This window comes from Spea bombifrons, chromosome 8 (genome assembly GCF_027358695.1).
Source record: "Spea bombifrons isolate aSpeBom1 chromosome 8, aSpeBom1.2.pri, whole genome shotgun sequence".
NCBI lineage: Eukaryota > Metazoa > Chordata > Amphibia > Anura > Pelobatidae > Spea > Spea bombifrons.
Genome location: NC_071094.1, coordinates 15,745,023 through 15,766,042, shown reverse-complemented (window position 1 = coordinate 15,766,042; position 21,020 = coordinate 15,745,023). Strand labels below are relative to the sequence as shown.

At 44.2% G+C, this 21,020-nt stretch overlaps 1 protein-coding gene across 1 annotated transcript in view; it reads right to left on the bottom strand.

The window, feature by feature from the left end:
- Positions 1-21,020, bottom strand: part of ASTN2 (astrotactin 2) — a 715,352-nt gene that overhangs the window by 246,560 nt on the left and 447,772 nt on the right. Inside the window, exon 15 of the mRNA XM_053473898.1 lies at positions 19,847-20,112. Within this exon, the coding sequence (XP_053329873.1) occupies positions 19,847-20,112 (266 nt within the window). The remainder of the gene's footprint in view (positions 1-19,846; positions 20,113-21,020) is intronic.

The window sequence follows — 21,020 nt, the reverse complement described above, 5'->3', positions numbered from 1 at the left end:
TGCCGAATCCAAGGGTCACTACTCCATGCTAATCCAACTGGACCTTTCTGCTGCTTTTGACACTGTGGACCTCCCTCTTCTCCTTCAAACTCTTTGTGCTCTTGGTCTCCATGACACTGCTCTCGCCTGGTTCACTTCCTACCTCTCTGGTCGTACCTTCAGCGTCTCTATCTCTGGTAACACTCTCTCCTCCCCCTCTCAGTGGGGGTACCCCAAGGCTCAGTTCTAGGACCCCTTCTGTTCTTTCTCTACACTTGCTCACTTGGCAAACTAATTGCATCCTTTGGCTTTCTATACCACCTGTATGCTGATGACACCCAGATCTATGCAATTGATATTATCCTCTTCTTCAAGGTTAGGTGGGGTGCCTTTTGTGGATCTATTTATTTGGGTGTTGTGGAGAAAAGAATGTGGATAGTCTCTTTTCTAATTTTTGTTCCCTTTTTTCTTTCTTTAATAAGGGCTTTGTTTCTTGTGTTTTTCTGGTTGCGATAAATATATCTGAAAATTGAAGAGGGGGGCACCTTTTGTTTCTTTTCTTTCCTTTTTATGCAATTATCCGATCCTGTATTAGTGCTGATAAACACTGTAGAATATTTTGGTTTTTGAAGACCCGTAAAGTGGTAGAAGGGAGATGAGATGATTTTTGCCTGACCAATAGCCATCAAGCGACTAAACTGCTTCAGAATCTGAAGCATATGTGTCTGTATACATATATGGCAGGGTGGCAAAGTTATAGTGTGGTAGCTCTTTAATCAATTTCAGACATATAATTAACTGTATGTTAACTATATGTTAACGGTATTTAATAAGCAAATCTGAACAGTCTCACTATATATCCCCGTTAGCACTATTTGCAGAGATCCTTACAGGAGCAAGCTGTATACACTTTAAACTTCTCTCCACTTCAATACTCTTTTAACACAAAGCCTGTCCTCAGCACAACCGGTACCCCCCACGTTATTACCAGCACATAGTTTTTAAGAAATTCAGCAGGTAGGTTGCTCCAACCATCTTGGCGAAATAACCACAATTCCTCTGTGGATTTAGGCAGCCTCAGTTGTTTCTCTCTCTATTTATGTAATCCCAGGCAGACTCAATGATGTATAGATCAGGGCTCTGTGGGTGCCAAACCATCACTGTTCACCATCTGTGTTCTACATGCTGAAGATAGTTTTTAGTGACTTAGGCTGTATGTTTGGGGTCATTCCACCATGCTTCACAGTAGCCCGCAAACACTCGTTCTTGTAGACCAGACTATTCCAGACACTAGATGGGTGTATCAGGGTCCCAACGCTGCCAATGCTGAGCTAAAGGTCAGGTATACCGGAGCAAGATTCAAAATGTTAGTACACAGATATAAGGCAAGAAAGAAGGTCAAGGCCAAGCATAGGTCTGGTACACAGTCCAGGATCCAATAACCACATTTCAACAGGATAAGATAACTTGTAGTCAAGGCGGGGAAGGCCTTCTTGGTCCTTTCCCGCAAGGAGGGGGCTCCGAAGAGCTACCCAACTCCCCTCCTCACCAGAAAAACAGGGACTTTTTAGGTGACTCGGCTCCACCATGGCCAAAATAATGTGCATTGAGCAAAAAACAGTGAATCATGTGCACTCGTCCTGGCTGGACCAAGCTCAAAGGACTCTGAGAAGCCTTAGGGCTCCAAGTTACCTGGCCTTAAGGCCAGAGGACCAAGCTTTCCCTCTCTTACAGGTACTCACTTGATCTTAGCCAAAAGGCTGAGAAGCGATTACCCACAACTGCCGCAGGAGAAGAGGATTCTAGCAAGATAAAGATATCCTTGCTCAGCAGACATGAGACCATGCCCCCGGGATACCTGACATTAATACTCCAGGGAGTGGGACTGGAACAGTGGGGGCAGTCAGTGTGTATGCAGGTGTTTGTATGAATTTGGGACAATATGAATGCATATGTTTTTTTTTAAGCATACATGTGTATGCAAGTATGTTCATTATGTCTTTTATATGTCTATTGAAATCAATGTAGCTACACAAGGATAGAAACAGCTGCCATGACATATATTAAGATTTGTACATTTTCTTATCTGATGAGTTGTTGGTTGTGTGTGGGCAAACCTGTATGATTTGTAAAGTAGAAAGTCTGCTTTGAGGGACCAAACACATTAAAAGAAATTATATAAAATCAGCATCTGGGGAGGGGCATGACGTGACGCCGCACGCATCTTGGGATGAGCCACGACACCTGCTAGCCTGACAGCCGGCACCGGACAGGAGTTAAGGGAGTCCCCGTTGGAGGTTTCCCAGCTGACCCACGCATCTCCCCACATCCCCCCACTTGACATTCTCTGCTTCTGCTAACGGCTTTATCCTTCTACCCTCACAGCATCCATCTCTCACTTACCTGCTACGATCCGTTGCTGCACATCCTGCCTCTACTGCTCTCCCTTTGCTGGCTTCTTGGCTTCCCGCCAATCCCTCCCCCCGCACGCCTCCTTCAGCCACTGCTCCTTCTGATACTGTTTATGGCTCACAGCACATTATGGCTCATCTCAAGATTTAAGAAATCGGCAAGTTCCCGATAAATAACAGGAGCCGAAGTTTGAATTGCAGAGCTGAATTTCTGGAACTTTGAAACTCTAATGTCATTCCATGAAGACTACTGAAGTGGTGAAGTATAGGGGTGTAAGGGGAGCGCTGTGTTGATTGTGCAGTTGTTGCTTTAGCTTTATTGACAAAGGTGCCTAGCCGTGACAAACTTAAGGATTTTTTTTTTTTCAAGGATGAAGAGTCAAAGCAGAGGGGAGAGAAAGAAGGGGAAGAAGCAAGGAGAGGAGAGAATATGATAAAATCAATATATTGAAATTATATATGAAATATTATAAACTATCTGAAGTGGCAATATAGAAGACCTATAAAGACTTATATATCACTAAAAAACACTTCTAAGCAAAATATAAATGGTCTTAAGATATATGGGACTCAAATTAAGTACTCCTGCTTGAGACAATATGGACCCTGTAATACATATTTTTTTTATTTGAATATATGGATATCAACTGAGAAATCAATTGTACTGGCTTAATCTGACGGTGGTTTGAGATTTTGAGACAATATTTAAATATCCGTATTTGATTAAATCAGTCTAAGATAATTGCCTACAAAAGGAAAAAAAAATCAGGATAAGTAATAATGGCCACTAGGAAAATGGCTGAACAAAAGTCCCTCCCCAAAGAGGGATAGAGATAAGAAAGACAAACAAGATAGGCAAGATAAAAGACTTTCAAATTTCTTTTCGCCACAATCCGATAAGAGCCTAAGAGAAGTACGACAGATTAGTTCTCCGGATAAAGAAGCTGGAGTAAATGATGTATATAACATGGAAGACCAATTAGTTACTCAGATAAATTTGGAGCAACAGGTCGTTACACCAGATTATATTAAAATATGTTTTGAGCAACAGTTTATCCAGATAAAACAAGAGATTCAAGACAATATAAAAGACCTGAAAAAGGAAATGACTCTCTTAGGCCAAAGAGTGAAGACAACGGAAGAGAAGATTGAAAATTTAGACTTTACCATCTGCAATCAGAAGGATACACACTCTAAACAACAATTTAAAATAAGAGACCTGGAACTGAAGCTGTCGGAAATGGAAGATAGAGCCAGAAGGAACAATTTAAGACTGCGGAATATTCCACAAGACATAACGCACCATTTGATGGGGGATTATTTAAATGCTTTGTTTAGAGCATTAGAGGTTAATGAGGCTGAATCTTTAACCCCTTAAGGACAATAGGGGTTATTACTCATAGCATATTGCGGGACAATGGCTCTTTTAACATTTTTCAGTGTTACTGTTTAGCTGTGATTTTCTTCTTTCTCATTTCACACTCCCACACATATTATATATTGTTTTTTTCAGGACAAACAGGGCTTTCTTTAGATACCATTACCATTTTATCATATCATCTAATTTACTATAAAAAAAATGATAAAATATGGTGATTTTTTGTTAAAAAATTACTTTCAATTTTTAAACAAAAAAACTTTTACCCATCTGCAAAAACGAATGAAAAAACCTGCTAAATAGATTCTACTATTTGTCCTGAGTTTAGAAATACCCAATGTTTTTATGTTTTTTTGCTTTTTTCTGCACGTTATGGGGCAATAAGTACAGGTAGCGTCTTGCTATTTCAAAACCATTTTTCCCCAAAGCTGGTCATTCTGCCCCATGTGCCATTTCGGGTATCTTTGAGACCCGGCCAATGAAATTTACCCCATCAAATCATATATTTTTAAAAACTAGACACCCCAAGGTATTTGAAATGCTGGTATTTTAACCCTTTCCATGTACTAATTCTACCACTAGCCTTTGTCAAACTTTATGGTAGTAAATTTTTTTTGTATTTTTTTCACACACGTTGTATTTCAGGTATAAATTTATCGCTCCTGGTATATGTCCGTGTCAAACACTCCCCCAATATGTGTTCAGTGACATCTCCTGAGCGCAATGATACCCCCCATGCAGGGGTTTGTTGGGTTATTTGGGAGGTAAAAGGCCACCTTTGTGAGGTGTGTATTTTTTTTGCCATTTAGACATCTGGTCACTCTGTGCCCACGTCCCATACTTGGGACATCTTTGAAGCCGGCCAATTCAATTTACCCCATCAAATCTTAATTTTTTAAAACTAGGCACCCTATGGGCATTTATAATGCCAATATTTTAACTCTTTGCGTGTGGGAATTTTTTGGGACGATACAGTGCTAATTGTAGGTAGCACTAATTGTGTATAAAAAAACTTATACATATATATACCTATTTGCACTTTTTTCGTGACAGTAGGTAATTATTTTTACATGTAACTATATATATATATATATATATATATATATATAAAAAAATTTAATTTTTATTTTTTTTTTAATTTTTTTTTACTATACACTGAGGTTAAATGTGTATTTTGAAAAAATGTGTATAGTTAAAAAACGTCATTGCCTCAATGAAGAGGCAGGCTGGAATGGGGGGGTGAGTGATTGACAGACCAGGTCACTGGTCTGTCGTTTAACCCACCGATCGCCGTGATTCACTGTGAATCACGGGCATCGGGAACTTGTGAAGCCCCCCCCCCCCGGAGCATTGCAGGCTTGCCTCAATGAAGAGGGAGCCTGGAATGCCCCTCACCCGATTTGCATCGGGTTCGGGGGGGGGGGTTTGACAGACCAGTGATTTCAGTCACTGGTCTGTCGTTTAACCCACCGATCGCCGTGATTCACTGTGAATCACAGCGATCGAGAGGTTGTGAAGCCCCCCTGGAGCATTGCATGCTTGCCTCAATGAAGAGGGAGCCTGGAATGCCCCTCACCCAATTTGCATCGGGTTCGGGGGGGGTTGACAGACCAGTGATTTCAGTCACTGGTCTGTCGTTTAACCCACCGATCGCCGTGATTCACTGTGAATCACAGCGATCGGGAGGTTGTGAAGCTCCCCCCTGGAGCATTGCAGGCTTGCCTCAATTAAGAGGCAGCCTGGAATGCTCCTCACCCGATTTGCATCGGGGGGTGGGGGGTTGACAAACCAGTGATTTGAATCATTGGTCTGTCGTTTAACCCACCGATCGCTGCGATTCACGGTGAATCACAGCAATCGGGAGGTTGTGAAGCCCCCTCTGGGGCATTGCAGGCATGCCTCAATGTAGAAGCAGCCTTGAATGCCCCTTACCCGATGTGAATCGGGCTCGGGGGGCCATGTTTAACAGACCGGTGATTTGCATCGCCGGTCTGTTGTTTAAACCGATCGGAAGGTTGCAAAACTTTTTTTTTTGGTTCGCCTGGTAGGCGAAAACGCCGCGGTAAACGGCAAATAACGTTACCACGTATATGTACGGGCATTGTCGTTATCGCGTTGCACGGCAACCCCGTACATGTACGTGGATTGTCGTTAAGGGGTTAATATATAAATATTATAGGTTACCAAAGCCCAAATGTATGCCCCAAATGTTACAGGAGACGTTATTATATGTTGTCGTTTGTTTGAAACTAGAGAAAGCATTATTAAAGCAGTTAGATTAAGTAAAATTAAGGGGGGACGATATTCTGACATTAAGGTATTTCAAGACCTTTCATTTCAAACAAGAAAAGATAGGAAACTTTTTTCCCCGATTATGGTGATGCTCAGAAAACAATATAAAATATAAATTATTATTGTGACAATAGGAGATAAGAGAGAAATATTACATTCTCCAGAAGCAGCAATTAAATGGTTAGAACAACAGGCTTATACCTAATAGCTTTTTTAGGGAGGGACAGGGAGTGTGAAGAAGAAAGGAAAAGGGAGAAGCGTATATATATATATATATATATATATATATATATATATATATATATATATATGTATATATATATATATATATATGTATGTATGTGTGTGTGTGTGTGTTATGTTGTTTTATTTTTTTCCCTTCTCTATGGTTTCTTTCGAGGGGATATGGATTTTATTTAGAAAATTAGTCGTTATAATAAGGAAAAACTGCACATGTAAAATTCATTAGAGGTGTACACTTTTTTTATTCAAATTATTACTTAGACACGAGTAATTATATCACTGTTTTTATTTTTTATAAATCCACTAAATGGTTGCACTGAGAAAATAATTGGATGAAATTGGATATTTGATACTAAAACACTATTGTGATAGGTAATATTACTATGATAATCAATGTGGTGTCCCATTTAATTATGGATAAGACATTCTTAATTGTCTATATTTAAGGGGATTAGATGAGATATGATAACTCTATAGAAAAATTCTTAGTCGAACAAGGGAAATAAGCCCATTTTGATTATAAAAGTGTCACGTACAAGTAGTTAGGAGACACCGTGGTCAGGTAGGACTCCAGGACAGAACAGGTCAAAAGGATAGTCATATAACGGAGCCGAGGTCAGGATTCAGGAAAACAGGATAAACGTAAACGTAGCCGAGGTCAGGAATCAGGAAATCAATGAAGTCAGGGATCATACACAGGAATACGGAATCAGAAAACGCTATCTGGGTACTAGCACTAGGCATAGACAACCAACAGAAGGCAAAGTCAGACAGAACTGAAGAGGTTTAAGTAGGAACCGCAGAGGAAGTTCAAATCTCCCGCCAAACCTGATGTCCGCTCCAGTGTCCGTGCGTTGGAGGGGGGTCTCCCTCTCCTGCGTGGCGGCTCCGGGGGTCGTGCGTTGGAGAGGGGGTCTCCCTCTCCTCTGTGGCGGCTCCGGGGGTTCGTGCGTTGGAGGGGGGTCTCCCTCTCCTCCGTGGCGGCTCCGGTGGTCGTGCGTTGGAGGGGGGTCTCCCTCTCCTCCGTGGCGGCTCCGGTGGCCGTGTATTGGAGGGGGGTCTCCCTCTCCTCTGTGGCGGCAACGTGGGAGCCAGGGGCAGGTAAGTAACAGTACCCCCCCCTTGAAAGGGCGCCCTCAGGGCGACCACCAGGGCGAGAAGGACGCCTAGCGTGAAACGCACGTATCAGTCGTGGTACGGAGAGGCGTGCCGCAGATATCCAGGATCGTTCCTCAGGACCGAGACCCTTCCATTGTACTAGATACTGCAAACTGCCCTGTTGTCGCCGGGAATCAAGAATTACCCGAGGAATCCTTCTCTCCGAAGCCCTCCTGGCAGTCTCGATAGTGAAATTCCCGCCTCGGGTAAACCGATTGCAGACTAGGGGCTTCAACAATGAGGCGTGAAACACCCGAGGGATGCGGAGCGTTCTGGGCAGTGCAAGTTCGTACGCCACCGGATTGATCTGCCGTAGAACTGGAAAGGGCCCAATAAACCGTGGGGCCAATTTCATGGACGGAACCCGGAGTCTCAGGGATCTAGTAGACAGCCACACTCTATGGCCAGGCCGGTACGAGGGGTTGGGAGAGCGCCTCTTGTTGGCCTGACGTTGCTGGAGCGAAGCCGCGTGTTCTAATGCCGAATGTGCCGAAGCACAGGTGGTACGAATGGAAGCAAGTCTCTCCTCCAGATCTGGAACGGCTGAAACCGGTAATGTCTCTGGGAGGGACTGTGGATGGGGACCATACAGGCAGAAGAAAGGCGAAATCCTGGTAGACTCTTGGAGTGTGTTGTTCCTAGCAAACTCCGCAAACGGCAACAGATCGACCCAATCATCCTGATGATCATTGATGAAGAGACGTAGATACTGTTCCAGATGTTGGTTCGCTCTCTCCACCAGACCGTTCGTCTGTGGGTGATATGCTGAAGAGAAGGCCAACGTGATGCCCAAGGATTTCGCGAATTCACGCCAGAATCTTGCCACGAACTGGGTACCTCTGTCCGACACGATCTCAGACGGTACTCCGTGGAGCCGCACAACTCCCGGATGAAGATGTCCGCCAGGGTAGAGGCACTGGGTAGTTTCCGTAGTGGAATAAAGTGGGCCATTTTAAAGAAACGGTCGACCACTACGAGGATCACGGTATGTCCCCTGGAGGGCGGCAATTCCACAATAAAGTCCATGGCCACATGAGTCCAGGGAACCGAAGGACAAGGGAGAGGATGAAGAAGGCCAGCCGGACGAGTACGAGAGGATTTGTTGGCCGCACATCTCGCACACGACTGAACGAATGCTGCAACGTCCCTGCCCCAATGAGGCCACCAAAAAGTCCGTGAACGTAGCTCCCTGGTGCGTGCCACTCCTGCATGTCCCGAGGTCCTGGCACCATGTAGAGTGCGTAGAACAGGTACCCGCAAACTGGGAGGAACGTACAGTTTCCCCGGAGGCAAGGAATCCGGAGCTTGACCTTGAGAGCGAGTGACGCGATCCAGCAAAGGAGCATAACCCCGTAACTGAATGGCTGCAACGACCTTGGCAGAAGGGATGATGGGTTCCGGCTCTCTACTCTCCTCCTCAGGTTGCGTATGCATGCGGGATAGTGCATCCGCTTTAGTATTCTTTGAACCCGGACGGTACGTTAGCACAAACGGAAATCGGGAGAGGAAGAGAGCTCACCTTGCCTGGCATGTATTGGAGATTCTTGTGATCGGTCAGAATCAAGGACGGTACCGAGGGCCCCTCCAGCAGGTGACGCCACTCCTCCAAGGCCAGGATAACTGCCAACAGTTCTTTATTCCCTATATCATAATTCCTCTCGGCTATAGAGAAGTGTCTGGAGAAGTAGCCACAAGGGTGTAGTGGTCCGCTGTACGAAGCTCGTTGGGAGAGTATCGCTCCCACTCCAGATTCAGAGGCATCCACCTCCAGGACAAATGGTAGAAGCGGATTGGGATGCCGTAATACTGGAGCCGTCGTGAACTTCTCCTTGAGAAGAGTGAACGCGGACACTGCTTCGGAGGACCACTCAGACACATTGGCCCCTTTCTTTGTCAAGTCCGTTAGAGGGGCGACAATCCTCGAGTAATTCCGGATGAAGCGTCTGTAGTAATTGGCGAACCCGAGGAAATGTTGCAGAGCCTTGAGACCCGTAGGCCGTGGCCAATCTTTGATCGCCAGAACCTTCGATGGGTCCATATCGAAACCCTCAGGAGTAATCACGTACCCCAAGAAGGTCACCTTGCGGGTCTCAAAAACGCATTTATCCAACTTGGCATATAGCCCATGCCGTCGGAGACGGCTCAGAACTTGACGGACCTGGTTGCGATGGATAGATAAGTTCTCCGAGTAAATTAGGATATCATCCAGGTATATGACCACGAACTGCTGGAGAAAGTCCCGTAGACAGTCGTTAATAAATTCCTGGAACACCGCCGGGGCATTGCGCAGACCGAACGGCATGACCAGGTACTCATAATGTCCTGAGCGGGTGTTGAAAGCTGTCCTCCACTCGTGGCCGGCACGAATACAGACCAGGTTATAAGCCCCACGGAGATCCAATTTGGTGAAGATCTGAGCCCCACGTAATCTGTCAAAAAGTTCCGAGATGAGGGGGATAGGATAGGAGTTCCGCCTTGTAATCCTATTCAGGCCTCTGTAATCGATGCAAGGTCTTAGTTCTCCGTTCTTCTTCTTGACGAAGAAAAATCCCGCTCCAGCCGGGGACGTAGACCGACGGATAAAACCCCGCCTAAGATTCTCCTCGATGTAGGATTCCATGGCCTTGGTCTCGGGAACAGACAAGGGGTAGACTAGGCCTCGGGGTGGCATAGTGCCCGGAAGGAGATCAATAGGGCAATCGTAGGGTCTATGTGGAGGTAACTTCTCCGCTTCCTTCTTGTCAAATACATCCGCAAACTCCCGATAATGACTTGGAAGAACCGTAGCGGCCATCTCCGACCCAGTAGACACCATGGCCAGTCGAATGGGTGTGTCACAGTGATGATGGGTTCCGGCTCTCTACTCTCCTCCTCAGGTTGCGTATGCATGCGGGATAGTGCATCCGCTTTAGTATTCTTTGAACCCGGACGGTACGTTAACACAAACGGAAATCGGGAGAGGAAGAGAGCTCACCTTGCCTGGCATGTATTGGAGATTCTTGTGATCGGTCAGAATCAAGGACGGTACCGAGGGCCCCTCCAGCAGGTGACGCCACTCCTCCAAGGCCAGGATAACTGCCAACAGTTCTTTATTCCCTATATCATAATTCCTCTCGGCTATAGAGAAGTGTCTGGAGAAGTAGCCACAAGGGTGTAGTGGTCCGCTGTACGAAGCTCGTTGGGAGAGTATCGCTCCCACTCCAGATTCAGAGGCATCCACCTCCAGGACAAATGGTAGAAGCGGATTGGGATGCCGTAATACTGGAGCCGTCGTGAACTTCTCCTTGAGAAGAGTGAACGCGGACACTGCTTCGGAGGACCACTCAGACACATTGGCCCCTTTCTTTGTCAAGTCCGTTAGAGGGGCGACAATCCTCGAGTAATTCCGGATGAAGCGTCTGTAGTAATTGGCGAACCCGAGGAAATGTTGCAGAGCCTTGAGACCCGTAGGCCGTGGCCAATCTTTGATCGCCAGAACCTTCGATGGGTCCATATCGAAACCCTCAGGAGTAATCACGTACCCCAAGAAGGTCACCTTGCGGGTCTCAAAAACGCATTTATCCAACTTGGCATATAGCCCATGCCGTCGGAGACGGCTCAGAACTTGACGGACCTGGTTGCGATGGATAGATAAGTTCTCCGAGTAAATTAGGATATCATCCAGGTATACGACCACGAACTGCTGGAGAAAGTCCCGTAGACAGTCGTTAATAAATTCCTGGAACACCGCCGGGGCATTGCACAGACCGAACGGCATGACCAGGTACTCATAATGTCCCGAGCGGGTGTTGAAAGCTGTCCTCCACTCGTGGCCGGCACGAATACGGACCAGGTTATAAGCCCCACGGAGATCCAATTTGGTGAAGATCTGAGCCCCACGTAATCTGTCAAAAAGTTCCGAGATGAGGGGGATAGGATAGGAGTTCCGCCTTGTAATCCTATTCAGGCCTCTGTAATCGATGCAAGGTCTTAGTTCTCCGTTCTTCTTCTTGACGAAGAAAAATCCCGCTCCAGCCGGGGACGTAGACCGACGGATAAAACCCCGCCTAAGATTCTCCTCGATGTAGGATTCCATGGCCTTGGTCTCGGGAACAGACAAGGGGTAGACTCGGCCTCGGGGTGGCATAGTGCCCGGAAGGAGATCAATAGGGCAATCGTAGGGTCTATGTGGAGGTAACTTCTCCGCTTCCTTCTTGTCAAATACATCCGCAAACTCCCGATAATGACTTGGAAGAACCGTAGCGGCCATCTCCGACCCAGTAGACACCATGGCCAGTCGAATGGGTGTGTCACAGTGCTTCCCGCAAGCTTGACTCCAGGACATGATCTCCCCAGTTGCCCAATTGATGGTAGGGTTGTGCCTCTGTAACCATGGAAACCCCAAAACAACAGGAGTAGAGGAAGAGCAAATTACCAGGAACTGAAGACTCTCCTTATGCATCATCCCTACGGAGAGTGTCACTGGTACGGTAGTTCGGGTGACTTGTGGCGGATGAAGTGGTCTGCCATCAATGGCTTCAATTCTCACCGGCGTGTCTTTAGGTGTGGTGGGAATAAACTGCTGCTCGCAAAAATGGGCATCAATAAAGTTCTCTGCGGCTCCAGAATCCAAGAAGGCCTCTGTGCAAACAGATCCCTCCGGCCATGATATCCGAATTGGAACGGTCATCCGAGTACTGCTAGAATCAGAGGACAGACCCAGCACACCTAAAGTAGGTCCTCTAAACCACTCTAGGTGCGGGCGTTTCCCGAATTCTTAGGGCAGGATCGGGCCAAATGTCCAGTAAGACCGCAGTATAGGCAGAGACCCTCTCTTCTTGGCCTGGCTTTCTCACTCTCAGACAAATGAGTGACTCCCAGCTGCATAGGCTCCTCGAAGGTGACAGGAGACGTGGGTGGTGGTATGAACTGAGGAGCAAGATGCGGAAGGGAACGTACACCTCTCTCCTGTGGTCTCAGATTGTCTCGTTGCACCTGCCGTTCTCGAAGACGAAGGTCGATCTGGGTCACATAGGAGATTACGGAGTCTAGGTCGGATGGAAGATCACGAGCAGCGATCTCGTCTTTCAAAGTCTCTGATAACCCGTTCAGAAAAGCAGCGATAAGGGCCTCGCTGGTCCAATTCACCTCAGCCATTAGCGTACGACATTCAATAGCATAGTCCATGAGGGTACGCTCTCCTTGACGTTGAAGAGGAGAGGATGAAGCAGTGGAACTCCTGCCTGGAACGTCGAATACAGCGCGTAGTGTGGACACAAATTCAGGATAGGAGCGAACCGCCGGAGTGCTCCTCTCCCACAGAGGAGATGCCCATGCCAGGGCCTTGTCCGTGAGAAGCGAGATTATGTAACCAATCTTTGCCCGATCAGAAACAAAGGCATAAGGGGTAAATTCGAAATGAATCTCACACTGGTTGAGAAATCCACGACAAGTAGCAGGATCTCCTCAATATCGCTGGGGTGGTGGAAGATTCATAGGAGCATGAACCACCGGCACCGGAGCTAGAGACGGTACTGGCGGAGGAGCTACAGCTGGAGGAGCATGCACTTGTAGTCCAGGGTCCGTGCGTTGTAGAAGGATCTGGAGCGCCTGGGCAAACTGATCCAGACGATGGTCCATCTCATCCAGCTGAGCCTCACAGGAACCCTGAGGTCCCACCGAAGCGGGTCTCATGATGGCCTTCTGTTTCTGTCATGTACAAGTAGTTAGGAGACACCGTGGTCAGGTAGGACTTCAGGACAGAACAGGTCAAACAAGCCGAGGTTAGGTTTCCGGGGAGAGCAGGATAGTCATATAACGGAGCCGAGGTCAGGATTCAGGAAAACAGGATAAACGTAAACGTAGCCGAGGTCAGGAATCAGGAAATCAACGAAGTCAGACAAGCCGGGATCATACACAGGAATACGGAATCAGAAAACGCTATCTGGGTACCAGCACTAGGCATAGACAACCAACAGAAGGCAAAGTCAGACAGAACTGAAGAGGTTTAAGTAGGAACCGCAGAGGAAGTTCAAATCTCCCGCCAAACCTGATGACGTCACTTCCAATGTCCGGGAATCGCCACCATGATGAGTGTGGCGCAATCTCCCCTCATATATGCCTGCAGTTCGGGAGTTCACCACTAGGGCGCGCGAGTGCCGAAACCGGACGCCGTGTTCCAGGAGGTCTGCCTCTCCTGCGCGGCAATCCTGGAGATGACGGCGGAAGCGGCACCGCGTTGGAGGGCGGCCTCCCTCTCCTGTGAGGAGGCTGCAGCGGTGGTAGCCGTGCGTTGGAGGGAGGTCTCCCTCTCCTCCGTGGCGGCTCCAGTGTCCGTGCGTTGGAGGGGGGTCTCCCTCTCCTGCGTGGCGGCTCCGGGGGTCGTGCGTTGGAGGGGGGTCTCCCTCTCTTCCGTGGCGGCTCCGGTGGTCATGCGTTGGAGGGGGGTCTCCCTCTCCTCCGTGGCGGCTTCGGTGGCCGTGTATTGGAGGGGGGTCTCCCTCTCCTCCGTGGCGGCAATGTGGGAGCCAGGGGCAGGTAAGTAACAAAAAGCACTTCTTTCGATATGGGAAATTGCTATTATAAATAATCCCCTGATGTGACTAAATTATGGAGGGTATATTTTTAATTGTATTAGAATACTAGTTTTTCTGTTTGTTTTTTTTTATTAGACACTGGTGATTATCTTATTGATTCATTGAGATACTTATAGTTATTATAAATGTAATAAATGTGCGCACTAAGAAAAGAATTGGATGAAATTTGATATAATTAATCTGGTTACTCATTTAATTAGGGATAAGACATTTTTAATGGTTTATACATAGGGGAAGTAGATGGGATATAATTGTGACAGAATGACCTGTCATACAGGGCCCCAAGGTACTCAGAAATGGCTCCAGCCTGGCTGCCAAACAGGCAGGAACTCTATTTTGTAAACTAATCCCATAACAGGATTGCTACTAGGGGGAGATTCAGTAGCTAAAGGGGATTAAATATTGGGTTGTCTATATATACCTGTTTATCAATGTTAATTTATGTTAATTAAGTTCTGTGGCTATATGAGTCCATGTTTTACATCAATAAACTGTTCATTCCTGATGTACTCAATTCAAGGTAGTTGTGTGTCTACTTATTGGGTACACATAGCAGGGTTCCAAGGTGCGCATGCTGGCTGGTGCTGGAAGTTATTCCGGGGACAACAAGAGGATACTGGGTGATCTCTGGGAGTTACTACAGCTCTCTTGGTGAACCCGTTACATTGGCGGCAGCGGCGTGATCCTCCTTGCAAACGTCCCAGCGGAGTACCAGCGGGTATACCAGCAGCAAGCCAAAGATGGTTCCAGCACTACAGGACGTGTTGGTGCACAGCAGAGTCGCAAGTTACATAAATGCCTGGATGGAGGCTCTCAGAGTGGACCAGGAATAGTCCTCCCATCCTCCAAGGAATGGTACGTGCTACAACTAGATTGGCAAATGCAGTACCTGGGAGAGCAGCCTCAAGAGGACTTGGTGGCTGAGTTGGAGAAGTTGCTTCTGTGGAGGTAGCATGCAGACTATGTCAGACACCCTAGGGAGCAGTATAACATAATTATATGAAAAATATAAATTACAGTCATTATAGGTGTAGAAGGACTTAAAGTGATCTGACCTAACCAAACAATATTTGGCCAGTTCAATTCACATGCACACAAAAAGGACAGACAGAGACTTATTGAAGTGCAAATGCAGCCCCTGAAGCCCACATCAAAGGGCAACTGTATAGTCTGTTTGTAAATAGTGTGTGATAGTGTTAGTATTGTCTTTTGATGTTGTATCCCTAAAATTGTATCTATAGGATTGTAAATTGTATGTATTGTCTTTTGAGATTAGTTAATCCATATGATTGTAAATTGTATGTTGTGTGATAGTATTGTCTTTTGATATTGTAATTAGTTAACTAATACGAATGTAAATGGAATGTACCTTTGATCCCACCCTATAAGAACTCTCTGTATGTTACAATCTCCCCATCCTTGCTGCAGTTAGTTACAATCCTTCCATCATTGTTGCAGTCACAACTTAATTCCCAATGTAACCCTGCGTGTGTTAGCCTTCATAGGCTCCATCACAGTAATAAACCCTCCATTTTCCTATCAAAGAAGCATTTTCCTGTGATTATTCGAGCTATGTGGATTTAAGCTATTAACCCCTAGACGAAGGTGTGTCGGCACCTGGAATCCCCTTTTCCCAAATATATCCCATTTCCGACAGTTTCCACTAGAAATGACTGTGGATTGTGGATACCGGGCCCTGTATTGGCAGGCCGCACAGTGGTGTCCAGAGCTGAAGGATGACTACCTGCCAGAGGGCGATGACTTTGGCAGCCCGGGATTGATAATGGAAAGCCCTTCAGGAGGACCGAGAATTTAGGAGCCCATCGAAATATCGGTGCGAGGAGATCTGGGAGTTCAGGGAAGGGATTCTCGCAGATGTGCCCTGTTACCTGCCTGACTTGTGGGCTGATTTCGATTATTTGGTTTACCAAGAATGGATCCTGGAGCAGGCCTACCGAGAACTCTTTGACCGTGCTCAGCAGTCTGCCCCAGAGGAGGTGGATCCTGTGAGTATTGTGCCCCCACCAGAAGCACGAACAGCCGAGCAGAGAGCAGCTGGCCTCTGCCCACTCCCTTCTCTCACCCCAGACACTTTGCCCTATTCCCTGCAATATGGCCCAGAAACTGACCGAGACCCCCCCCCGCATGTCCCAGCCAGATCCCCCAGCTGAACTGCTGGCATCGAGGCAGAGTGCTGCTGGCCTCTGCCCATACCTTCCCCTTGTTCCCAAGCCTGACTGCAGCAACCAAGGAGGGTCAGGTCAGGCAGCCCCAGAGTTAGTGGTGCCCCTTGGAGGTGACTTTAACCAAATACTAGACCCAGTAATGGATAAGAAAACTTCTAGAGGGGAAGCCATGAATAGAAATGTATAAACACAGGCACTCCAATTTAAGAAAACTATAAGGAAATATGCTTTGTTTGAGTTTTGTTTGATCATCCAGAAGAAAGAGATTTCACTTGCTTCTCCAAAACATTTCTCTCATATTCCAGAATTGATCTATTTCTGGGAAATGAGGAAATAATGGGAAAGGTTAAAAAGGGTCTAATACAAGAGGTTACTTGGTCAGATCATAATGTCATTATACTCGATATTCTTCCAGGAAATTCGCAAAATAGGGCCAACTGAGAATATATTACTTAAGAAAGAACACAGGGATTATATTAAAGATATGAAGGAGAAATACTTTGAGGAGAATAATAGTAATGAGATTTCTATCCCCACAGTATGGAGCGCATATAAATGTGTAATTAGAGGTCATCTTATAAAATTCGGAACTAAAATGAAGAAAGCTAAAGGAGACTCCCTTGCTAACTTATATATAAAATTCTATAAAGCCTCTCAGGAAAATAAAGGCTCTCCAACTGAATCTAAGACGAAAGAGTTACTCGAGATACAAAACAAAATAAATGAGCTATTAATTGAAGAAAAGAATAAAAAATTACATTCTTTAAAAATTGATTGGTATTACAAGAGTAATCGAGCAGATAAAATGTTATCTAATAAATTAAAAAGTAAGAAACAATCGCAAAGAATACACAGAATTAGATCCAATGGAGAACTATGCCTTACCCCAAAGAAAATTGGAGCTGCATTTCATGATTATTATAAATTGTTATATAATTTAAAGGAGAAAGAGCAAGAACAACCTCAAATATACTTTGCTAATAGAAGAATCCCTAGATTGTCTGAAAATTGGTTCTCAATGAACCGATTGGTATAGAGGAAGTTAAAAATGTTATTAACCATATGCAGACCAATAAAGCTCCAGGGCCTGATGGCTTTGGAAATAAATTCTATAAAACATTTAGAGACTTGTTAGCTGAAAAACTTACTATGACCTTTAATGAAGTTATTAGAATCCGTTCCCTACCCCCTGATATGTTAAGAGCTAATATAGTTCCCATATTAAAGCCAAACAAAGACCCAGAGAATTTAGCCAACTACCGACCAATTTCACTCCTAAACGGAGACCTCAAAATCTATGCGGCAATTTTAGCTAAAATATTAAAGGGTGTGATTACGGACTTAAGTTTTTCAAGACCAAACTGGATTTATCCCAGGAAGATCGGCGAAAAATAATATTAGAAGAGTAATTGATATTCTAGATGTGTCTCAGCATTCCGGGACTCCCATTCTGACTCTGTCATTAGACGCCGAGAAGGCCTTTGACAGGGTCAGGTGGGATTTCCTGAGACATACATTAGAGGCATATGGGATAAGGGGTAATATGTTTAATGCGATCATGCCTTTATATACTTGTCCATCAGCAAGAACTGTAGGCCCAGGGATAGATGCAGATTGGTTGTTGATTTCAAATGGCACACGTCAGGGTTGTCCATTGTCACCCTTGCTGTATATCTTAACAATTGAACCTCTTGCTATCGATATTCGACTTAATCAAGATATACATGGATTTAGATTTCATAGATTGGAAACCAAAATCAGTCTATATGCAGATGACATTTTCATTTATCTGGAACCCAAGACATCATTACCAGAACTAATGAAAACTATAGAAATTTACTCAAGTTACCAGTAACCTGAGCCAGGATGAGATAAAGTATATTAAACATAGTTTTGATTTTGTCTGGGCTAAGGACAATATAGACTACCTAGGTATTAAGATCAAGAAAGATCCCTTAAGAATAATAGAGGCAAACTTCTTACCATTATTGAAGACCACAAACAAAACTTTAAAAGATTGGAAAACAAAAGAGATCTCCTGGTTTGGGAGAATTAATACAACCAGAGCCTATATTTTACCTAAATGGACTTACCTTTTCCAAATGATACCACTACAAGTCCCTAAGACATGCATGATTCAATCTGCTTTTAATAAATTTATTTGGCTAAACAAGAAACCGAGATTAAGTATGGCATTACTATCCATGAAAACGAGAGAGGGAGGCCAGGGAGTTCCTAATATAACTGAGTATCACGATGCATGTATGATAGCACACCTCATGGCGTCCCAGGCAGAAGCAGTGAGAGAGGAAGTCTGGTATTATATAGAGGGTAAAAGCATCGGTTACTTAGATTTGACATCTTTACCATGGCTTACAAGGCCAGGCCGACGGGACTGGATGGATAGATCCCTAGTGTTAAAAAATGTATTGGCCACATGGGATAAGATAAAAAAAAACAAAGCTTACAAAGCAGTATAGCAGAATTCTTGCATTTAGATATAATTTCAGCAAATATAGAAAATTTCAATATAAATCTTTGGAAGCAAAAGGGTATTCAAACAATTCAAGATCTATACGTGGAATCGGAATTAAAAGTCTTTTCACAACTACAAGAACGATTCTTTCTTCCCGCAAAAGAGATTTTTACGTACTTAAGAATTAAAGGTTTCCTATCTAAATTCCAGTTACTAAAAGCGGAGGAGTTGAGCTTGTTAAAAAATCTTAGTAACCCAAATAACAACAAGGGAATGATTGCTAGATGTCTAACGTATTAAAATAAATCAAAAGCATACACCAATGAAGGCAATTAAAACATGGGAGAAGGAGTTAAATAGGACTATCACCTGGGATGGATGGGTAGCTTCAATAAGATCAGTTAATGTCATACATTGTTTAAATATTAGAGAACATTTTTATAAGGTCTGCAACAAGTGGTACTTTGCCCCATCCAGAGTAGCAAAAATGTATGTTCATACTGACCCCACTTGTTGTCGTTGCGGTCTTGATATTGGGAACTTTTTACATACTTGGTGGTCTTGTGGTCAAATAAGAATCCTCTAGAGAAAAGTTTATGACCAAATTGAGAACATGGTAGGACTTAAGTTGCCTTTTACTCCAGACTCAGCCTTATTGCATATGGATTGGCCAAAAATTCACCAGAATATTGATCATTCACGTTTTACTGTCTACCAAGTTATTGATAGCTAGAAATTGGAAAAACAAAAAAAAGCCTAGATGGGAGGAAATAAGATTGCAAACACTATATCACTGTAAAATGGAACCGGGTATAGCTAAATCCAATGCCTTTAACATTTCCAACTTCATATTATGGGAGAAGATCATACAGATATTGGAAAATAAGGCTTATATATGATAAGGGTTAACCAGTTCTGGACGCATGCCGAATTATTTTATTATATTCTATTGTTTATGACCAAAGGCTATTGAATATCTTACAATAGAATTATTACTATATATGTTTGTATTGTTATATTTGTCTACTTTTATATATTTATAAAATGATTAAAGAAAGAATTAAAAAAAAAGAAATTATATAAAATATATTTATTACACTCTTCTTTCACTTATTTCACTTCATTTTGAACAACACCTGTTCATGTACCTCTCGAGTAGCATTATCTTGAATAAGGATGTAGAGTGGAGTGATCTTGTTAATTTCCAAGAGCACTGGAGTAGGGCTGACTTGTTCTTTATTAGCATGTCTGCACAGGTGGCATCCAGACGGGCATCTCCCCTTCTCTTCACAATGTATCTCCACCCCTATGATTAACTGGTCATCAGAAAGCATTTGAGCTGTAAGTAGCCCAGACAGGTAAGTAATAAATGGCATAGATTTCAGCTCCTTCTTGCTCCCCAACTCTGTTGTTTCTGTAGATGACAAATAACAACAAAAATCATCTAACAGTATAAGAATTAGGTTGATTTTACACTTCTAGACATGAACAATGTTTACCATCAACCTTTAAAAAATGACAGTGGCACACACTCACTCAATCTGTCGTTCCAACAGCAGATTGGGTGAGCGTAAAAACAGTGTGCAGCCCTACATATCAGCGTCACTTAAGTCATTAAGGTGGCTACCGGCCTTAAAGTGCTAGGGCCACTCTGTCATCACCATTCAGGCCCTGTACATCACTATTTTACATTGATAGTGAAGTGTTCATTTCTAAATGAAGGCTCTAGTCTAGACCATATTAGTGGCCAATTTGTGATTGAATTAAAAAGTATAAATCAGATTATAACATTTCAGAGATGGAATATTATCAAAGAGACACTAATCAGTGATCAGATAGCAATCTGGTAGTTTCAAAAATGTTAAAAACCGAAATGAATAGTGTAAAATAAAAAATAAAAATCTCTAAGCACTATCAGATCTGTCACCAAAAGTGTCACTAATCAGTGATCATATTATAGTATTTATTTTATTACCTGCATGATCTGGCTGACTCCTCTCTCTATGACAGTTGTCAATAATGGTAGGGGGAGGGGTCATTAAATGGTCAAAAGTGACCTGATCATCGACACACTCTAGACTGGTTGCATCAGGTACTCATAATCACCTAATATTCCGTGTATCCTAATCTACTGTAGTTTGTGTAGAGTTGTTAGGATTAGACTTGCTCATTCGTTTTCGAACGAATGCGCTATCGTGTCAAATTTTGCCATTTCGTCCTTTTGTGTCAGTGTAAAAAACGAACAAACACAACATTGGTCGAAAGAAAAAGAAAACGAATGTGTTCAATACAAAAATATTTTTTTATTTGTCCATTGGTTCC